Raw genomic sequence first — 21,401 nt, forward strand, 5'->3', positions numbered from 1 at the left:
ACAAGATAGAAAGAGCTCCTTGTGTCTTTCACTGTGTCTCACACCTGTACACACACAACATGGGTGCTGGGAGAAAATATAAACACTACCGCAATTAGGCGGTAGTGTGGGGGTAACAGAAAAAAAACAGGGGGTGCTGGGGAAAAAATAAGCACTACCACAGTTAGGTGGTAGTGTGAGGGTGAAAAAGAAATTGAAAAAGATCCTTCACCTCTAAGCTGCTGTCTGCAAGAGCAGCACCTTGACCTACTCTACGTCCGTTTCCCTGTCCTGGTAGTTTGTTTACCATCAGATCACTATCTAATTCTCTCATGAAAGCTCCACCACATTCTGAAGCAGTGCAGATTGCCTAGAACATGATGGAGACAGATTCAATGCATTTCAGATCCTAACCACCCTTTGTGTAACAATATTTTTTTCTCACTAACTTTGGTTGATTTATCATTCATCTTCAATCAGTGTCCTCAGGGTTGCATCCTCAGCTTCCACCTCCTTGTCTTTCCATGCAATGTTCACATTGTGCTCCTATTTCATTGTTTGAAATTGTTTCATGATATTTGATGTAGATATTAACCCTTTCCGGTACCTTTAAACATTTCGTGTCCTTTTCCCAGTGCAGATACACTTAATCACCTTGAATTTCCTGTACCTATTTGCTTATGACATGGTCCACTTACTGTTATTTTATTCCGGTGTTGTTCTCCTCAAAGATATGATTCTCAACTTCCTTGCTGTTCTTCCAGTAACCTATTTCCTTATTGTCCTACAACCTCACTATTCTTTGTGTACCTAATCTTCCCGAACTGCATGTTCTTCACCTTTGTCACTATTCCCTTGTTATATTGTGCAGCAAATGCCTGAGGGCAGCCTCCTCTTTCTGAAGAATGGATCAAGAGAAAGAACAATCTTCTCTCATTGCCTATTTTCCATTGCTTCCATTCTCTAGGTCTCTCTAGCACTCTGCAGCTATAGCCAGTCCATGGACTAGAAATAAAGAACTGGAGATGCTGGAAATCTGAAACAAAAACAGAAATTACTGGAGTAACTCGGCAAGATACTAAATGAGTATTTTGCATCAGTATTTACTGTGGAAAAGGATATGGAAGATATAGGCTGTAGGGAAATAGATGGTGACATCTTGCAAAATGTCCATATTACAGAGGAAGAAGTGCTGTATGTCTTGAAACGCACAGAGGTGGACAAATCCCCAGGACCTGATCAGATGTACCCTTGAACTATGTGGGAAGCTAGAGAAGTGATTGCTGGGCCTCTTGCTGAGATATTTGTATCATTGATAGTCACAGGAGAAGTGCCAGCCCCACCCCCATTCCGACCTATCACCCTCACCTTAACCTCCTTCCACCTATCGCATTTCCAACGTCTCTCCCCCAAGTCCCTCCTCCCTGCCTTTTATCTTAGCCTGCTTGGCACACTTTCCTCATTCCTGAAGAAGGGCTCATGCGTGAAACGTCAATTCTCCTGCCCCTTGGATGCTGCCTGACCTGCTGCACTTTTCCAGAAACACATTTTCAGTTCTGATCTCCAGCATCTGCAGTCCTCACTTTCGCCTGGTAAGGACAAGCCAGGGAACTATAGACCGGTGAGCCTGACCTCAGTGGTGGGCAAGTTGCTGGAGGGAATCCTGAGGGACAGGATGTACATGTATTTGAAAAGGCAAGGACTGATTTGGGATAGTCAACCTGGCTTTATGCATGGGAAATCATGTGTCTCAAACTTGATTGAGTTTTTTGAAGAAGTAATAAAGAGGTTTGATGAGGCAGAGCAGTAGATGTGATCTATATGGGCTTCAGTAAGGCATTCGACAAGGTTCCCCATGGGAGACTGATTAGCAAGGTTAAATCTTACGGAATACAGGGAGAACTAGCCATTTGGATACAGAACTGGCTCAAAGGTAGAAGATAGAGGGTAGTGGTGTAGGGTTGTTTTTCAGACTGGAGGCCTGTGACTAATGGAGTGTCACAAGATTTGGTGCTAGGTCCTCTACATGTCATTTACATAAATGATTTGGATGTGAGCATAAGAGGTACAGTTAGTAAGTTTGCAGATGACGCCAATGATGGAGGTGTAGTGGACGGCGAAGGAGGTTACCTCATATTACAACTGATCATATGAGCCAATGGGCCGAGAAATGGCAGATGGAGTTTAATTCAGATAAATGTGAGGTGCTGCATTTTGGGAAAGCAAATCTTAGCAGGACTTATACACTTAGTTGTAAGGTCCGAGGGAGTGTTGCTGAACAAAGAGACCTTGGAGTGCAGGTTCATAGCTCTGTTTGAAAGTGGAGTTGCAGGGAGATAGGATAGTGAAGGAGGCATTTGGTATGCTTTCCTTTATTGGTCAGAGTATCGAGTACAGGAGTTGGAAGGTCATGTTGCAGCTGTTCAGGACATTGGTTAAGCCACTGGTGGAATATTGCATGCAATTGTGGTCTCCATCCTATCGGAAAAATGTTGTGAAACTTGAAAGTGTTCAGAAAAGATTTCCAAGGATGTTGCCAGGGTTGGAGGATTTGAGCTATAGGGAGAGGCTGAACTGGCTGGAGCTGTTTTCTCTGGAGAATTGTAGGCTGAGGGGGTGACCTTTTATAGAGGTTTACAAAATTATGAGGGGCATGGATAGGATAAAAAGACAAAGTCTTTTCCCTGAGGTTGGGGAGTCCAGAACTAGAGGGCATAGGTTTAGGGTAAGAGGGGAAATATATAAAAGAGACCTAAGGGGAAACTTTTTCATACAGAGGGTGGTAAGTGCATGGAATGAGCTGCCAGAGGAAGTGGTAGAGGTTGGTACAATTGCAACATTTTAAGAGGAATTTGGATGGGTATATGAATAGGAAGGGTTTGGAGGGATATGGGCCGGGTGCTGGCAGGGAGTAGATTGGGTTGGGATATCTGGTCGGCATGGACGGGTTAGATGTCTGTACATCTCTATTACTCTGAGGTCTGGCAGCATCTGTGGAAAGAAAGATTAGAGTGGTGGTGGAAAAGCACAGCAGGTCTCAAGTTCAGCCAGTGGTACTTCAGCCACGTAAACTCATCTCAGTCACAAGAAGTGTCCCTGACTACTGACACTCTACAGGACAGTCATTCTGCTTGGTTGAACCGCCCTGCCAAATCCTAACTTATACTTCTAAATTATTTTACTGACTATAACTTTTAACCTTACTGTTGTACTACTACCTGAAAACTGAGGATTAATAGAAATTGCTTGTCCTTACTCGCAAACCAGTACCTCCTCCTGTGATAGTTTGGAAATTTACATTTTTCAAAATTATTGGAATTAAAACACAATCCCTAACAGCAGCTGCTTGATAATAACTCATGACTTTCCTGTGATATCACATTTAGACTTTTTCCCCTCATGTTGGAATTGTCACAGGGCCCTGCTCTCTCTTGCACATTTGGGAAAGAAAATTTTAAAAAATCTTTTCATAATCGAATTGTTAAAGTCTAGTATTTTAATGATTATTGAGATGAACTGAAAATGAAATAAAATGGTTTTTATATATTATAAAGCTTTGTGTTGGCATGCACTTTCTGCTGATAAACCTGGCTTTCTAACTGATTTGATTTTCTTGTTAAATGTTAACATAAAATCTGCTTCTGGAAATGATTATAAAGAAAATGTGTATGTAATCAGCTGCCCGTCATTGTGATACTGTGGCTGACTTACTCTTCTTGTTATTCAGTTTATCTTTTGCTTACAAATTTTGGTGGATGAACTGAGACAATTTGATATTAAAATATTAATATGTTTACATTTCTTCCTGCATTTACCATTTCTGATCCTTACAGGACCTTTGTTTTAAACTGCACTAGTACTTTTGAGTCTAGCTGGTGGAGCGGATAGATGGGAAGGAAAATTGACAGGTAGGACAGGTCATGAGGATGGTGCTGAGCTGGAGAGTTGGAACTGGGGTAAGGTGGGGGGAGGGGAATGAGGAAACTGGTGAAGTCCACATTGATGCCCTGAGGTTAAAGTGTTCTGAGGCGGAAGATGAGGCGCTCTTCCTCCAGGTGTCAGGTGATGAGGGAGTGGCAATGCAGGAGGCCCAGGACTTGCAAGTCCTCGGCAGAGTGGGAGGGGGAGTTGAAATGTGGGGCGGTGGGGCTGATTGGTGCGGGTATCCCGGAGATGTTCCCTAAAGCACTCTGCGAGAAGGCATCCAGTCTCCCCAATGTAGAGGAGACCGCATCAGGAGCAATGGATAAAATAAATGACATTGGTGGATGTGCAGGTGAAACTGTGATGGATGTGGAAGGCTCCTTTGGGGCCTTGGATGGAGGTGAGGGGGAGGCTTTATAATTCCTGCAGTGGCAAGGGAAGGTGCCAGGAGGGGAGGGTGGGTTGTTGGGGAGTGTGGACCTGACCAGGTAGTCACAGAGGGAACAGTCTTTGCAGGGAGTGGGGAGGAAATCTGTCCCTGGTGGTGGGGTCTGTCTGTAGGTGGCAGAAGTGTCTACGGATGATGCAGTTTATGCGAAGGTTGGTGGGGTGGATGGTGAAGACCAGGGCTGTTCCGGTTAGGGTTCCTCTGAGCTTACTTTTTCAATCAGGATTCCCACCCACCTTCCGCAGACCCTTTCACCCGCCTCCAACACACTTCATCCACCTGGATACCCCCTGCTGGCCTATTACCCACCCTTGATCTCTTCATTTCCAATTGCAGCCGAGACATTAACCGCCTCAACCTGTCTACACCACTCCAACCTCTCACCCTCACAACACGCAGCCCTCCACTCGCTTTGTTCCAATTCCAACCTCACCATCAAACCAGCGGATAAAGGGGGTGCGCAGTGGTAGTTTGGCACACTGACCTCTACACCGCTGAAGTCAGGCACCAACTCGAAGACACCTGGTCCTACCGCCCCCTTGATGATGACCTCACCCCCCCATCACCAAACCATCATCTCCCAGACCATACAGAACCTCATCACCTCAGGAGATCTCCCCACTCACAGCTTCCAACCTCATAGTTCGGGAACTCTGCACCACCTGATTCTACCTCCTTCCCAAGATCCACAAGCCTGACCACTGTAGCTGACCCATTGTCTCAGAATGCTCCTGCCCCACCGAACTCTCCTCCACCTTCCTCAATACTGTCCTATCCCCCCTCGTCCAGGAATCCCCACATACACTTGGGACACCACCCACGCTCTCCACCTCCTCCAAGACACACTACAGGACAGTCATTCTGCTTGGTTGAACCGCCCTGCCAAATCCTAACTTATACTTCTAAATTATTGCCCCAATGCCACCATGGACATCCAGTTCCTCTACACCTCCATCTGCCATGGCCTGGGCTCCCAATCCCTCCATTTCTTCCTCTCCCAACATCCCCACCAGTACCCTTCTACTGACACTCTCATTCACTTGGCTGAACTGGTCCTCACCCTTAACAGTTTCTCCTTCGAATCCTCCCACTTCCTCTAGTCAAAAGGGGTAGCCATGGGCACCCGCATGGGCCTCAAGCTGTGCCGGTCTTTTTGTTGACTATGTAGGACAGTCCATCTTCCGTAGTTATACTAGCACCAGTCCCACCTCTTCCTCTGCTACATTCATGACTGCATCAGCGCCACCTTGTGCTCCCACGAGGAGATTGAGCAAAACATTCCACCCTGACCTTACATTCACTGGACCATCTCTGACATCTCCCTCCCCTTCCTGGACCTCTCCATCTCCATCAACAACAACCAACTCAACACTGATATTTTTTACAAACCCACTAACTCCCACAGCTACCTGGATTAACCTCCTCCCACCCTACCTCCTGCAAAAATGCTATCCCATATTCCCAATTCTTCCACCTCCGCCGTATCTGCTCCCAGGAGGACCAGTTCCACCACAGAACATTAGATGGGCTCCTTTCTTCAAGATGTAATTTTCCCACCCATGTGGTTGAAGATGCCCTCCAACGCATCTCATCCATGTCCCGCACCTCCGCCCTCAAACCCCACCCCTCCAACCACAACAAGGACAAAATCCTCTGGTCCTCACCTTGCACCCCACCAACCTTCGTATAAACCACATCATCTGCTGACATTTCCACCACCTACAAACAGACCCCACCACCAGGAATATATTTCCTCCCACCCTTATCCGCTTTCCACAAAGACCGTTCTTTTTGTGACTATCTGGTCAGGTCCATGCCCTCCAACAACCCACCCTCCCCTCCTGGCACCTTCCCTGCCTCGGCAGGAATTGCAAAACCTGCACCCGCACTTCCCCGCTCACCTCCATCCAAGACATCAAAGGAGCCTTCCACATCCAGCAAAAGTTTCACCTGCACTTCCACTAATGTCATTTATTGTATCCGTCGCTCCCAATGCGGTCCCCTTTACATTGGGGAGGCTGGACGCCTTCTGGCAGAGACTTTAGGGAACATCTCCGGCTTCAGAGTTTGCGTTCTCTATGAAACAGAAAACTGAATAGCACATTCAGAAAGATGGTCACATTGCAAGTTAAGTGCAAGCAGGCAAATAAAGGAATGGGTGATGGACAGACAAATCAAAAGAAACAGGCAGATAGTGCAGAGGTCTCTGGAGGTCCTACTAACTAATTGGTTTTCTGTTCTGGACATTGGTGAGGAGGATTGGTCCTTAGAGGAGTGCAGCAAGATCTAATTCCATTTTGCCACAGGTAGTCCAGGTATATGGGTAGTGGGGGAGTGGGTACAGCAGGCAAGAAATGCAGTACTGATCAGGGAACGCATAGATGTTTCCATGACTGTCCGCTTGATTCCAGGAGGAGATGCTGGGGTCAAGGAACCCTGGCAAATGCAAGGTGATGCACTTTGGAACAAGGAACAAGATGAGGGAGTACTCAATGAAAGACAAGACACTAATAAATTTACAGGAACAGAGGGATCTTGGTCTGCTTGACCAGAGATCCCTGAAGGTGGCAGAGAAGGTTAATTGGATAGTTAGGAATGTATGCAGGATACCTGCCTTTATCAGTCGAAGAATAGATTATAAGAGCACGGAGTTCATATTGGAACTGTACAGAATTTTGTTTAGGCCACAACTCGAGTACTGTGTGTAGTTCTGGGCTCCACACAATAGGAAGAATATGATTGCAGTGGAGGAGGTGCAAAGGAGATTCACCAGGAGGTTGCATGAGATGGAGCATTTCAGCTACGAAGAGAGCCTGGATAAGCTTGGGTTGCTTTCTTTGAAGCAGAGAAGGTTGAGGAGGAACCTGATAGAGGTTTATAAGATTTTGAGGGACATGGATAGGGTGATTAGAAGGCAATTGTTCCTCTTCATTGAAAGGTCAATGACAAGATGACATCAGTTTAAAAGTTAAAGGAGGTTTAGAGATCTTTTGAGGAAAACTGTTTTCACCTGGAGGTTGGTGGGAGCATGGAATACTTTCAAAAAGGGTAGTTGAGGCAAAAAACCTTGCAACCTTTGAAAAGTACCAGGATGAGCAATTGAAATGTCATGAATATTCAAGTTCTAGCCTTGTGCAGGAAAGTGGGACAAGTGTAGGTAGTAGTATATTTTTGGCAGTACAGAACGGATGGGCCGAAGTAGCTATGAGTTACAGCAGACCATTCTTCTGATAATGGGCAAACAGCCAGAGATCATGATCCATATTGGTACTAACAATATAAGTAGGAAACAGGATGTGGTCATGCAATCAGAATTTAAGGAGCTAGGTAGAAAATTAGGAAGCAGGATCTCTAAAGTAATTTCCGCTTTACTCTCAACGACATGTGCATCCATGTACAGAAATAGCAAGGTCACTCAGATAAATATTTGGCAGGATAGATGGTGCAGGAAAAGAGCTTTTAGATTTCTGGAACACAAGGACTGGCACTGGGGAAGATGACACATGTACAAGCCACATGGGTTGCATCTGAACAGGACTGGTTTCCTTGCGGGGTATTTTGTTAGTGCTGTTTGGGAGGTTTGACCTAACTCAGTCGGGGTGTGTGAACTAGGAGAGAATATTCGAAAGTAATACCCAGGGGCGCACACGCTTGGAGAGGCAGAAAGCATCACAACAGATATTAACAGGTGGAATCAGAGTACATGAGAATGTATTGAAGTTTAAGTCAGGGTCGATGTACATTAATGTGAATGCGCAGAGTACAGCAAGTAAAATTGGAGAGTTAAAGGTTGAAATTGCCATGTGGGAGTATGATGTTGTGGTGCAAATAGAGACCAAATTCAAGGAAGGAAATTGTGATTGTTTCAATTGACAAGATTCATTCAGTATTTTTGCTTTTGTTAAAGAGGTGATGTTCCAAATCTGAAAATTATTTTCAGGTATTGTACATACCACACTGTATGGTCTCTGAAGTAAACGTCGAACCTCCTGCTCCTCGGATGCTGCCTGACTGGCTGTGCCTTTCCAGCACCACACTTTTTGACTCTGATCGCCAGCATCGGCAGTCCTCACTTTCTCCATGGTTTTAGAAATGTCAATGATCCCAGTGTCCAGGTTTAAGAGAAAAGAAATAATTTTGTGCTTGGTGACCCATCTAACTATAGCCTAAAGTTTAATGGCAATGGTAACTTTAGCTCAATTTGCTTAACATTGATTCTTGGCAGTGTGGAGGAACAGAGGGATCTGGGTGTGCAAGTACATAAATCCCTCAAAGTTGCCACCCAAGTGGATAGAATTGTTAAGAAAGCACATGGTGTTTTGGCTTTCATTAACAGGGGCATCGAGTTTACGAGCCGTGAGGTTTTGCTGCAGCTCTACAAGTCCCTGGTGAGGCCACACTTGGAATATTGTGTCCAGTTCTGGTCGCCCTACTATAGGAAAGATAGAGGCTTTAGAGAGGGTGCAAAGAAGGCTTACCAGGACGCTGCCTGGACTGCAGGGCTTGCCTTATGTAGAAAGGTTGAATAAGCTCAGACTTTTCTCTCTGGAGAGGAGGAGGAAGAAAGGAGACCCGATCAAGGTGTACAAAATAATGAGAGGAATAGATAGAGTCAATAGCCAGAGACTTTTCCCCAGGGCAGGACTGACTGGCACGAGAAGTCATAATTTGAAGATATTAGGAGGAAGGTATAAAGGAGACGTCAGAGGTAGGTTATTTATGCAGAGAGTTGTGAATGCATGGAATGTGTTGCCAGCGGTGGTGGTGGAAGCAGAGTCTTTGGGGACATTTAAGCGATTGCTGGGCATGCACATGAATAGCAGTGAGTTGAGGGGTGCGTAGGTTAAGTTGTTATATTTTATATTAGGATTAAGTCTCAGCACAACATTGTGGGCCTAAAGGCCTGCTCTGTGCTGTATTTTTCTATGTTCTATGATTATTGGAAAAGTGTGGGAATCAATTATTAAGGAAGTAATAGCAATACATTTGGAAAATTATAATTAATCAAGCATGGCTTCTTGAAAGGGAACTTGTATCTGGCTAGTTTGAGAGTTTTTTGAGGAAGTCCCAACCAGAGAGGAACCAGTAGATGTGTTAGATTTGAACTTCAAGAAAGCATTCGACAACCTTCCAAAAGGTTAAGTCATAAGACCCCACAGTGCTAGAAGTAATACATTGGCACAGCAAGAGAATTGGCTCATGGGCATGAAACAGTGAATAGCAAATGTGTTTTTTTCTCAGGTTGGCTACCCATAATCAGTACAGTTCTACAGGGATCAATGCCGGGACCACAACAGTTCAATATCTATATTAATGATTTGCAGGAAGGTAATGTACTGTAATCAAGTTTGCAATTGATACAAAGATAGGTGAAAAAGCAGCTTGCGAAAGGGATACAAAGAGTTAACAGAGATCTTGAAAAGTTGATTGGGCAATAAGTTGGCAAATGGAGTATAGTGTGCAAAAGCAAAATTTCTCATTTAGGAATGGACAAAAGAACAATATTATTTAAATAGATAAAACCTACAGAACGTCACAATACAGAGGGATGTGGGGGTATTTGTGCATGAAACGCAGTAAGCTAGCACAAGTAAAGCAGATAATCAGGAACACTAATGGAACACTAGCCCTTATTTTAAAGATGTTGGAATCTAAGAGAAATCTTACTGCAACTGGACAAGATGTTGGTGAGACCACATCTGCAGTACTGAGAGTAATTTTGGTCACCTTATTTAAGGAAAGATTTCATTTCATTGGAGACAGTTCAGAAAGGGTTCACTAGGGTAATCCTTGGTATGGAGGAGTTGTCTCATGATGAAGGGCTAAACGGGTTGGGACTCTACTCACTGGAATTTAGAAGAATGAGAGGTGATCTCATTGAAATATGCAAGATTCTTAAGGGTTTGAGAGGGCAAATGCTGAGAGGGTGTTTCCCCTCATGAGAGTGAGTCGAGGTCCAGAGGGCATAATCTTAGAAGGGGCACCAATTTAAAACTGAGATGAGGCATAATTTCTTCTGAGTTTGAGTCTTTAGAACTCCTTGCTATAGAGAGCTGCGAGGGCAGACTCCATGTGTGTCTATTTAAGGCTAAGATAGCTGAAGTCTTGATTAGTCAGGGAACCCAGGTTTACAACGAAATGCAGGAAAGTAAGTATGAAGTATGTCAGATTTGCCTTGATCTATTGAATAGCAGAGCAAGATCAGATGACCTACTCCTGCTTCTGTTTCTTATGGTCTTACTAGAGAAAGAACAGTGTGCATGTAATACTAGGGGGTCACAGATAACACCAAAATAGAGAATAGTACGTTAATAGTTGGAGTCAGAGCATGGGGGAAATATGATACGTGCAATGTATACATGCAGTATTATGTAAATAAGATTGCTAAGTTACATTCACAAATTATGAGCATTAATAACTGAGGCCTGGATGAAGGAAGACCAAGACTGTGTGGTTCTCCAATCAGTTAAGGAGAGCATTGCAACGTTAGACAAAGAGGATGTATGAAGGGTTCAAGGCCAGAATTATTTGACTGGAACGAAAGAACCAAGAAGGATGCAACTACATTATTCAGCATTGCCTACAGACAGACAACTTGTGGGAAGGATGTACAGGAACAAATCTAGAAGGAAAATACAGTGATGTAAACATTATAAAGTTGTTATAACTGGGGACTTTATTTAGCAGAGGTATTATATGAATATTTTGCCTCCATCTTTACCAAGGGAGCACTTCATGTTGAAAAAGGACACTAAGGCATTGGAAGTTTTCAAATTTGATATGGAGGTGATATTGAAAGGTTTATAGGGATATGGGCCAAATGCAGGCAGAGGGGACTAGTTCAGTTTTGGAACCCTGGGTGGTATGGATATGTTGGACCCAACAGTCTGTTTCCATGTTGCATGACTCTGAATAAGCAATTGATACTCAAGCGGTAACCAGACATCCGATTCAGGGATATGGAAAGTTGAATAGGAAGGAACCTTAAAACAAAAAGAGGATAAAATTAATAGTCTTGTTTAATGGATTACTGCAGTTCTTTTAAGAGGGTTGATGATGGTAATTCTGTTGATGTGATCTACATGGACAGCCAAAAGATTATTTGATACAGTGTTATACAGACTTGTGGGTGGCATGGTGGTTCAATGGTTAGCACTGCCGCTCAGCACCAGGGATGCAGGTTCAATTCCACCCTAGGGGTGGAGTTTTCACATTCTCTAGTGTCTGCATGGGTCCCCTCTGGTTGCTTTGGTTTCCTCCCACAGACCAAAGATGTGTGGGTTAGGTAGATTAGTCATGCTTATGATGAATATTCTTCAACCTTAAACAAAAACTTCCATATATCTAGATACAATAAGTATCAGAAGTAACATGTGTGATCAAAAAGAAAACGTTGACTTGATGTTGACCAAAAATCAGTGTTGGGGACAGATGGAATCCACTTTAGCCTCTAAGATTCTTAGAGGCAACTTCTAGGCAACTTCACTCAGGCGGGCCTATATTTGCAATGACATGCACTTTTCCATAAAGCATAAGAACGCATGAGGCTTCAATAACACACAAAGGGTTTCTAAAATATATGAAAAATCGTGTCTTATTTAAATCATGTTCCTGATTTCAGGGAATTTGCAGAAAAACTAAACGCTGAAAAATGATATTAAATTGGAGTGGTCAACCTTGGTATTAAAAGTGAGAATTTTCTTTTCCACAAGTTAGGTAACTCACTCAACAAAAAGTTCAACATCCACCTTCCCCTCCCTTCAATAACTAATATTTTTTGGAAAATTATATTTATGATTAATTAAGCATTCACTGATATTAACAATTCTACATTCTTTTAGACATTTATTGCAGAAAAATTCTCCAAAAAGTAACAAATGGGAAATATGCACACATAGGGGAAGTATTTACAGAATGTACTGGAGGTCTTGTACAATTTAGCCAATAACTTCCATCTCAGTAAAATAAATTAAAAAATACTGTAAAAGACATTACAATTAACATATTAAATACAATGATCTCTTTCCGTGTACAATGCTGTTAAGCTCAGCGCTTGTGTTGCAATTATTTAGAAATTACGTTGTAATAACATTATCTTGAAAAGTTACACAAAATCTCTCTTAAGACTTTAAAAACGATGCTTGAAAGAAAAAGGTGCAAGAGAAGTTGTGTGTTTTTGGAAATGAGTACTGTTTCTGACTACAGTAAATGACAGTTAACAGTATCACTCCCAAAATATCGAAATGTCCCTTATTCAAGCAAATGCTCAGTTCTAAGTTTTTTTAAAAAACTCGACCTTGCACCTTGCTTAGCACTATCTCAACCAAAATAAGTTCAAATCAGATTTTAAAATGTTAGCCAATGCCTCTCATCTTACTTTCCATTTGATTATGACTGTGATTGAAGTAACAAGCAAAAACTTAATTCATACTGTAGCTGGTTCAGGTAAGTGATAATTCCAGCTCGTATATTAAAAGATAATTACTACAGTACTTCAATGACATCGAAACTGCGAAACCAAGCCACCACACATTTTTAATTTGCCCTTGCCTCACTTTCCCCCCATTCCACACCTTAGTTCTTGACTAAGGCAGCAAAGGGACTACTGAAAACCAGACTCCAGACTATGCTGTGAGAAGCATGGAGCTCTCACTTGTCTCCAAATGGCTGCAGCTGAGATTCTGAACTTAGTGTGGACGATTGCAGGGAAATGAAGACAAAACTAATCCATCCCACCAGACTGGGATGCATTGTGCTACTCGCAGAGTCAGATAAAAGATTCCTCATCAAAACATTATTCATAAATTTATAACAGATTCCAATTTCCTGAAATGGATCATTATTTCACCACATTACATTTAATTTTTCTTTGCCCTAATTTCCCCCTCTTAACCCAGCATTTCTCCCTTTTATTTCTGGAAGGGATTTAACTTGTCACAATGAAGCCATTGCAGACTACTAAATCATATCCAAAACATCCCACCCAACCTGAACGAGGTAAGCTTCACTTTGTGAAGTCAGTTCTATAAAAATGGGGACATTAAACTAAATCTCCAGAGACTACCATACTGCAGAAAAAAACTGTGTAAATATTATGTAATAAAATGAGGACGAGAGAATAAATTTCAGATTGTCTCATTACAATATCCTATGTGAGGCACATATTCAGCAATCCATACCCTGAACATGTATTAAGATCAGTGTCTTTTGCTGGCCATATAAGCAATAACCTCCAAAAGGTTCCTATGTCATTAGTCCCACTCATTGTGTCGCTCCAGTACCTGAGCATGCTATTACATTTTGCACCTTCAGCGGAATACCATGCATAAAATTACCAAATGGCAAAAAACAAAACTAAGCTAAATTGAAATTTAGGAAACAGAACTGGAAAAGAGAAGTGGGAACAGAAGAAAGCCCTCGGCACAGGATTAACTGAGGTAGGATATAAATTGAATCAATTTCCCTTCCCCATTTAGAAATAAATTTTTTGAATGATAGCTTGATGTCAGATTGTTGGCTGAAGAACTGTTACTGATAAAATCAAATAGGAAAGTAATGTGTTCATTTGTTTCTATCAGCTATAACCCCCACATATTTACAGTTTCAATGCATAAATGATAGCAACTGTAATCACAGGCAACGATTTCATTAATTAAAAGGCAATGAGTAGCATTATTGAACTCTGTCAGTTACATATTTTCTAAAACATTAAAACATACATTTTGAAGTTTATTCTGAATGGGGCTTTTGTAAAAGTAAACATATAAAACATTTTTTCAAATACTCTGTCTAGAAGAGTACAAAAAAAATAAAAACACGTAAATATATGTTTAGGTTCAGTAAGAACAGGAGAGGTTAGTCTGACTTCTTTGAAGTCAAAAAGTTTCCAAAACATGCAAGGTCATGGTTCTAGATTAATCAGAAGACAAACAGCAATTTCATGCTCTTGCTTTCAAATTGTGGTTCTTCAGATACACTCATACTCTGAGAAAGAACATTTCACTTTCCCTTTTGGTCTCCTTTTCTAAAATTCTCCATTGTTCGTTTTGACTGTGGACAGATTCAAAATGTTGAAAAACATGACAGTTTTCCTCCAAAACGCAACCTGTATTCCCTTGCGATTGTGATTTTGTTCTGTGGCATTTTCATGCAGTTAAAAATCACAGAAGTGTTGCTGCTTAAGACAGAAATGACAAAACCTGGAGAATGTAAATAATTTGGTGCTGTCTTCTAGTCTGTGCAGTCATTTCCCTTGCAATTGTTTTACATGACTTGGCAATTGAGAAATTCAAAGCAGTATCTGGGCCACATAGGGTGAATGAGTACTTGCTACAGCTGCCAGCAGGGGCAGGTCACTGGATTCAATCCTAAGAAAGGGGGGAAACAGAAATAGCATTTACAAATTAGTTCCATAAAGTCAAAACAGACAATGCATACACCTTCATTTTCTTAAATCTTAGTTAAATGGTGTGTCAAAAAAAAACTTCTTTGCTGTTGGTTGTTACATGTGTCAAAACATGTTTATATTCATTAATAGATCAACAAGCTGGATCTATCCAATGTTTTAGAGATCAGTTTTCAATGGCACCCTGCTCTATACTCAGTACACACATGCACCAGTCACTTTCCAGTATATGCAAATTTCAGTGAGAATAAATGGGATATTCCAATACCTTTCGTTTGAAAAGAGGGGGATTGAAAGACAGCCAGATATTCTGTACACCGTCAGCAAATCTGACAATTGACACTAGAAAATTACTATAAATTTGCTGGATTGTTACTCAAATGAATGCGGTATATGCCAAGCCAGGAAGCTACAGACTGTTGAAGTATAATTCAGCTCCTACTGATGTCCCACAGCACCTCATAGATGCCTAGTCTTGAGCTTCTCAATCTGATCGAAGCTTATCCCATTTAGCACAATGATAGCGCCACTCAACATGATGCAGGATATTCTCAATGAGAAGACATGGCAAATCTTACTGATACTGTCATGGTCAGATGCATCGTCAGCAGGCAGATGATGATGTTGTTCCCTCATCACTTGCCACAGACTCAGTCTAGCAATTTGATCAGTAGTGACACTGCCGAGTCACTCTTAGTAGTGGACATTGAAGATCCTGAAGCAGTGTACGTTCTGCACCTTTACCACTCTCACCCTTGTGCAACATGAAGGAGGACCACTGATTATCAGCTGAGAGGGAACTGAATGTGGTAATCAGAGATTCCATGACTTATGTTTGACTTGATAATCTAAGGCTTCATGGTGTCTGGGGTCGTCATTGAAGATTCCTAGGGCAGTTCCCTCCTCGCTCTGTACTACTGTGCTGTTTCCTCTGCTGAGTCTGTCCTGCCGGTGGATCAGGACATACCCAGAGATGGTGTTGTCTGGGATATGGTGTATATGGTACGGTTCCGTGATTACGACTATGTCAAGCTGTTGTTTGACTCGTCTGGGAGGTAGCTTGCCCAAGTTTGGCACTAACCCCCAGATATATTAAGGGGACTTTGCAGGGTTGACAGGGTTGTGTTTGTTATTGCCGTTTCCAGTGCCTTAGTCAATGCTAAGTGGTCTGACCAGTTTTATTCCTTTGCCTTTAGGATAAAACAGAAGAAAAGCAGCAGAGGGAAAATATAAATTAGATATGTTCAAATTCTTCCATCATTATTCCTCTGCATGCATTTTCAACAGTGTTACAAGGGCCAGCTATACCGTCAAACCTCAGCAAATCACACATCTTACGTGAGCCTTGTTTGCAATACTGGAAGGTTATTCAATTGGAGGAGGCATCGAAAGGAAGTCCATTCATTCCTTTCGTAGATGATATCCACAAACATATAGGCTTGTACATCCAGATGAGAATACTAAATAGTAATCCAAACATCAGAACTCCTTACCCTAATACCATGCCCAATTCCTTGACATGTACTCTCATTTGGCCCTTAAGGTACTCTGACAACATTTTGCTTTTGAAATACAGCTCCTGCAGCCGATCTTCAAGATGCATTATACACTAAATGAAAAAAATTAGAAAGTAAAATCAGTTCAATACCTTATGTCCAAGAAATCATACAATCATTTCATCATCTGAACCATTATTTATGAAGTGAATTTGGCATCCCATCTCCTGCTATACTGAAATACTTAGTGATTTTCAAAATGGTGGAGAAATCCTCTAGATTCAAATCAGATTAATGAATCCAAATCATTTTCTGTCAACTGAGCCTTAATGTGATGGAGAATGAGCTTTATCATTTTCAACTCAGTTTAATTTGCTAGAAAACAGTATTTAAAGTTTATCTTAGTTGGGGACCAGAGAAAGCATGCGTATCATTCTTGTAAAATGCCTCCTCCCTTGCAAACAGGGCCTTCCACAACCAGAATTTCATTCTGATGGGAGTGCATGAACATTTCAATTCTAATATGGCTCAAAATCAGCAACTATTTTCTACTCCCAATAGATAATCAAGCTGACTTGTTGCACCCAGGTATAATCCAAATATTCCTGTTGCAATGTACCATAGATCTTGTCTAGGCATCAGTCATTTTTGCAGGTTCTTTTGGTCTTTAAATAATTCACTCACTTCAAAATCACTCCGCTTATTACTCCCATTGTTAACCACAAACATTTACACCTTCAATCTGCTTTAATAAAAATGTTCACATCTTTCCATTCAGATATGGGCGGCACGGTGGCACAGTGGTTAGCACTGCTGCCTCACAGCAGTGAGGTTCAATTCCTGACTCAGGCGACTGACTGTGTGGAGTTTGCACGTTCTCCCTGTGTCTGCATGGGTTTCCTCCGGTTTCCTCCCAAAGTCCAAAGATGAGTGGGTCAGGTGAATTGGCCATGCTAAATTGCCCGTGGTGTTAGGTAAGGGGTAAATGTAGGGGTACGGGTGGGTTGCGCTTCGGTGGGTCGGTGTGGACTTGTTGGGCCGAATCTAATCTAATCTGAAATACTGCTCACCCTTGGTCTTTTTAATCTCCACCTCACCCTCCTTCATTCACATGTCACAAGTCCTGATCATCAGGAGGGATATTCATAAACATAAACCACCAGAATTTACAGCACCAAAGGGGACTATCTAACACAACTCTTCACTGGAGAATCTTAAAAATAAGCTATGTTACTTTCTGTAATTCTGAAACTCTCTTTTAAAATACATACTTATACTTTCTTTAAAAATGCATTAGCTCAGTCTCAACTGTTCCTTGTAAGAATTTCTGTCTGAAATTTCTACCATATCTCTTAAACTCCTTCTGTACTTGTAGCAACCATTTTAAAATTGACACCACCTCATTCATGATTCCCAAATCAACAGGAATAATCTTCTTCTATTCATACCTTGCATAAGTGCAAAACATACATACCTTTGGCCTTTTTGGTTAGGGCAAAGAGTGACAATAATTAAGATCTTTCATCAAACAACTATAATTCTGATTAATTCTCATTGATACTCAACAATAAGACAGTCAAAACTGATCAAACTGTTCTGGCTGTGCTCAGCCATGCTTGTGAACAAACTTAAAAACATTATTTTTATTTTTGTGTTTTATGACTCCACTTGTTAAATCAAAGACATCCAAATGTGTGCACCTTAATTGCTCCAATTACTTCATTGTTGAATTTATGCTCCTATTCCTATTTTTTTCCCTCCAGCGTACATGATTTTATACCTTTCTTCATTTCATTTTTACCTTTTGTCTGCTCATTTGTTAGACTCTCTAGGTTTTTCTCACCTGTGTAGTACAACTTTGATAAAAGCCTAGACCCATTTTTAAAAAAATATTTATAAAACTGAATTAAGCACTAAATTTCTGAGTAGACATATTCAACAACCATGCCATATACACATGCCATAAATCCTTTCGCATCACAAAACAAACTTCTTTTAAACACCTTCTGAATATCTGTACATGCCAAATATATTTTGGTTATTTTTGTTTATACAATAGGTACATTCTTCAAACATGAAACATTGGGGGTTTCCTCATCCTTTTCTCCTTCTCCTCTACAACAACCTCTTTTTAAACTGAGGTCACCCTCTTACACTATACAGTTTAGCTCATGCTCTGTTCCTCAATGTCCTTTTGACTCAGCTTCCAATGTGCAGGCCTTTTCCTGTTCATATTGATTACAGGGTCATGAGTCTCCATTCTCTGATACCTACTTTCTAAAGCACATACACTGCCTTCTTATTAAGCACCTCTTAACCTTCTTTTCTATAAGTAAAGTCCTGTAATACATCCTGTGTCAAGTGATTAAAAATAAAATCTTGCTACATACTTAAACAGTGAGAACGCAGCGTACAAAGGAGGAAGAGTGTGAGGATCTTCCTGTTTTTCAGGATGATCCTGCCATAACTAGAGTACTTGATTGCCAGGAAACAGTACCCCTTCAGATGGTCAAGATTTCGGATTTTGGTGGTACACTGTCAGGTAAAGTTAAATGACAGGTAGTTTCTCATTTATAAATCAGTCACTCATTTCAGTAAGTATCATCATGAAGGCAAATAACAATCCAGAATTTGTTAAGTCAAAGGGTGGAGCAATGCAGATGGGAACCAGATCAATAGCACCATCGTTCAGTGGTGCAAAAGACTTTAGAAGGCAGAATAAGATGGATTTTGAAATGTTAGTAGAAAAGTGACCATGCAGCATTTGAATATGACAATGGGATGCCAAAATTAAACATTTTGAAAATGCTTCTCATTTATAGACCATGGAAATTGATGGCAAATAGAGCTATTACCCACTGTATAAGAATTTACATTTTATTCACAGGAATTATCAGTAACAATCTGAGAAATTTTAACTAATAGGACATCAATGTCTTAATGGTCTTATACTTACAAAGTTTGGTGAAAGATTTAGTTTGTAGAGCTGCAGCGTGGAATGAAGCAAGTTAGATACTAAGCTGGAGACAAGTACTTCTTTGCCAAGTCTATTGCTGTCTGTGGTTCGCCTTTGACTACTTGCAACCTGCACTGTCCACTTATCCAAGTCAGCGATAATGCAAACAGCTTCTGATATAGGTTCATCCAACACTGGATGCTGAACGGAAAGAATATGACAGGAGTTGATATACTTAGCAAACATTTTTCCAAAATAAATACATATGGTTTTAGTTAATCTGTAATGGATGAGACCTGAAACAGGACATCTACTCTAAGTCAATTTAAAGTTATTTTAAAGTCTTAAAATATAGCATTATTTTATTTCCCAACATTTTTTTCTTCAGGCCTCTTGTCAATAACCTGTCAGTGTCAAGATATTTGACAAATATACCGTAAAAGATAACCATAACACTATTAAAATGTGTTTGGATTTTAATCATCTAGAATAATAAAGGATTAAGAAAATAATTCTAACTCTCAATAAATCTTCAATAAGTCATGAAGATTTATTATTCTAAATTATATCGAGTGTTGGTATTGCCTCAGTGACCAAATGCCTACAAAAGAATTGAAACAAACTGAAAAAATAAAATTAGTGACCTACTTGTACAGCGTGTGTTAAATCTGATACCAAACACTGCTTCAGCTTTTCATCACTGCCTGTTCCATGCAGAACAAAGTCAGATACATAATATGGGCAATAGCCACCAAAAAGAGACCTTCCAAAATTCGCTATACTGGGTTTGCTGTGGCAGATTTCAACTACACTTGACCTAAGGAAAGAGGAAGAAAAAAAAGTTATATTTTAGCATATTTAAAACTAAAAATATTTTTTTTCCAAATCTTTCACTTGTCTGATTTCATTGATCAGTTGAGACTGATGTTGCAAGATTCAGACACTCATTAGCTAGAAAGTATCATTGTAGAAGTTTTATTGCCTTTGAACAAGGAACAAAAGCACAAATATCGATCAGGAATGTACAAAATTGAAGCCAGGTCAACTCTACGATTTAGTATCAGCTATTATCTTCTGTAATTAATAAATCAATGAGTGACACAGCTAATCCCATCTCAAGACAGCTTTGTAACACACCAGTGGTTAACAGCTTTAGTTATTGCCAGTTCCAATAAGCACCCATATATACCATTCAGGCATCCCTGTATAACTACAATAATAGAATCCAATCAATGGGAATAAGTCACAGTTTAACCAAGAAGTTTGAATAAGTTACTAAGGGACAATGAACAGCAATATGCATAGGGATTCAGAATGGATGCCACATCACAAAATAGATAATTAAGTTTCATTCACTTTTTGTTTGTTGCAACACTTGGAATCTCCCCATTATTGATGCAAGATAACTTCCAACTGACTAAAAAGAGCAGCACAGCCACTACAAGGTCAGGGTGAAATTTCCAGAGATAACCAACGAACATTAAAACTAGTTTACTGTCAGTCATGTTTGTCTTTTTGTGCAATCTCCCTGTTCAGCACATGATCCAATTCAGAGAAACTGTTCAATCATTATTAGCAATCTAACACACTGTCCCCACCCATTGGAATTTAAACACATTACAATGCTTAACTGATGAGCCCACTGAGAAATGTTGTGCAAATACAAAGGGTCCACTTGGAGTTTTCAGCAATGAGACAGCTAAAACTCAATTTTTTTCACAAAGTAAATTGGGTTCTGTACTTACTGTTTATTATAGTCATAGTACTTTAGACAGGGCATATTGCTGTTCAGAATCACACTGGAACACATACAAAGTAAACTTTTCTCTGTTAAAATGCAGCAAAATAAATTCCAGGACCAGAAATTTTACATGGTGTCAATAACATTGTAAAAATCTGAGCTAATCACAGGAGTGAGAATGATACATATAACGACAAAAATTGAAGTGGGAAACATAAACAGAAAATATTAAATTTATGCAGAAAATGCTGGGACTTTGAAATGCTGAAATAACATCAGAGTTTAACTCTTCTAATCTGCACAACAGGCTTGAGAATTCACTTCTACTTTGAGACAATAGTTCTTTGAGTATAAGCTGATGATCTTCTAAAACAGTGTTTCACAGGCCTGTTAGCTTCCATCAAAACTAAGTTAGTCACATCTAAAATATTGATGCTGTTTCTCATTCCACA

The 21,401-nt window shown here is 40.7% G+C and overlaps 1 protein-coding gene across 3 annotated transcripts in view; it reads right to left on the minus strand.

The window, feature by feature from the left end:
* Window positions 1-12,176: 12,176 nt before the first annotated feature.
* The window catches only part of fnip1 (folliculin interacting protein 1), a 114,448-nt gene continuing 105,223 nt past the window's right edge, over window positions 12,177-21,401 (minus strand). For all 3 annotated transcript variants that reach the window (XM_060837297.1, XM_060837298.1, XM_060837295.1), the window contains 4 exons: window positions 19,857-20,025; window positions 19,209-19,409; window positions 16,250-16,365; window positions 12,177-14,718 (listed from right to left, as the gene is read on the minus strand). In XM_060837297.1, coding sequence (XP_060693280.1) covers window positions 14,640-14,718; window positions 16,250-16,365; window positions 19,209-19,409; window positions 19,857-20,025 — 565 coding nt within the window. In that variant the 3' untranslated portion in view covers window positions 12,177-14,639. The remainder of the gene's footprint in view (window positions 14,719-16,249; window positions 16,366-19,208; window positions 19,410-19,856; window positions 20,026-21,401) is intronic.

The sequence above is a fragment of the Hemiscyllium ocellatum genome, chromosome 16, assembly GCF_020745735.1.
Source record: "Hemiscyllium ocellatum isolate sHemOce1 chromosome 16, sHemOce1.pat.X.cur, whole genome shotgun sequence".
Lineage (NCBI taxonomy): Eukaryota > Metazoa > Chordata > Chondrichthyes > Orectolobiformes > Hemiscylliidae > Hemiscyllium > Hemiscyllium ocellatum.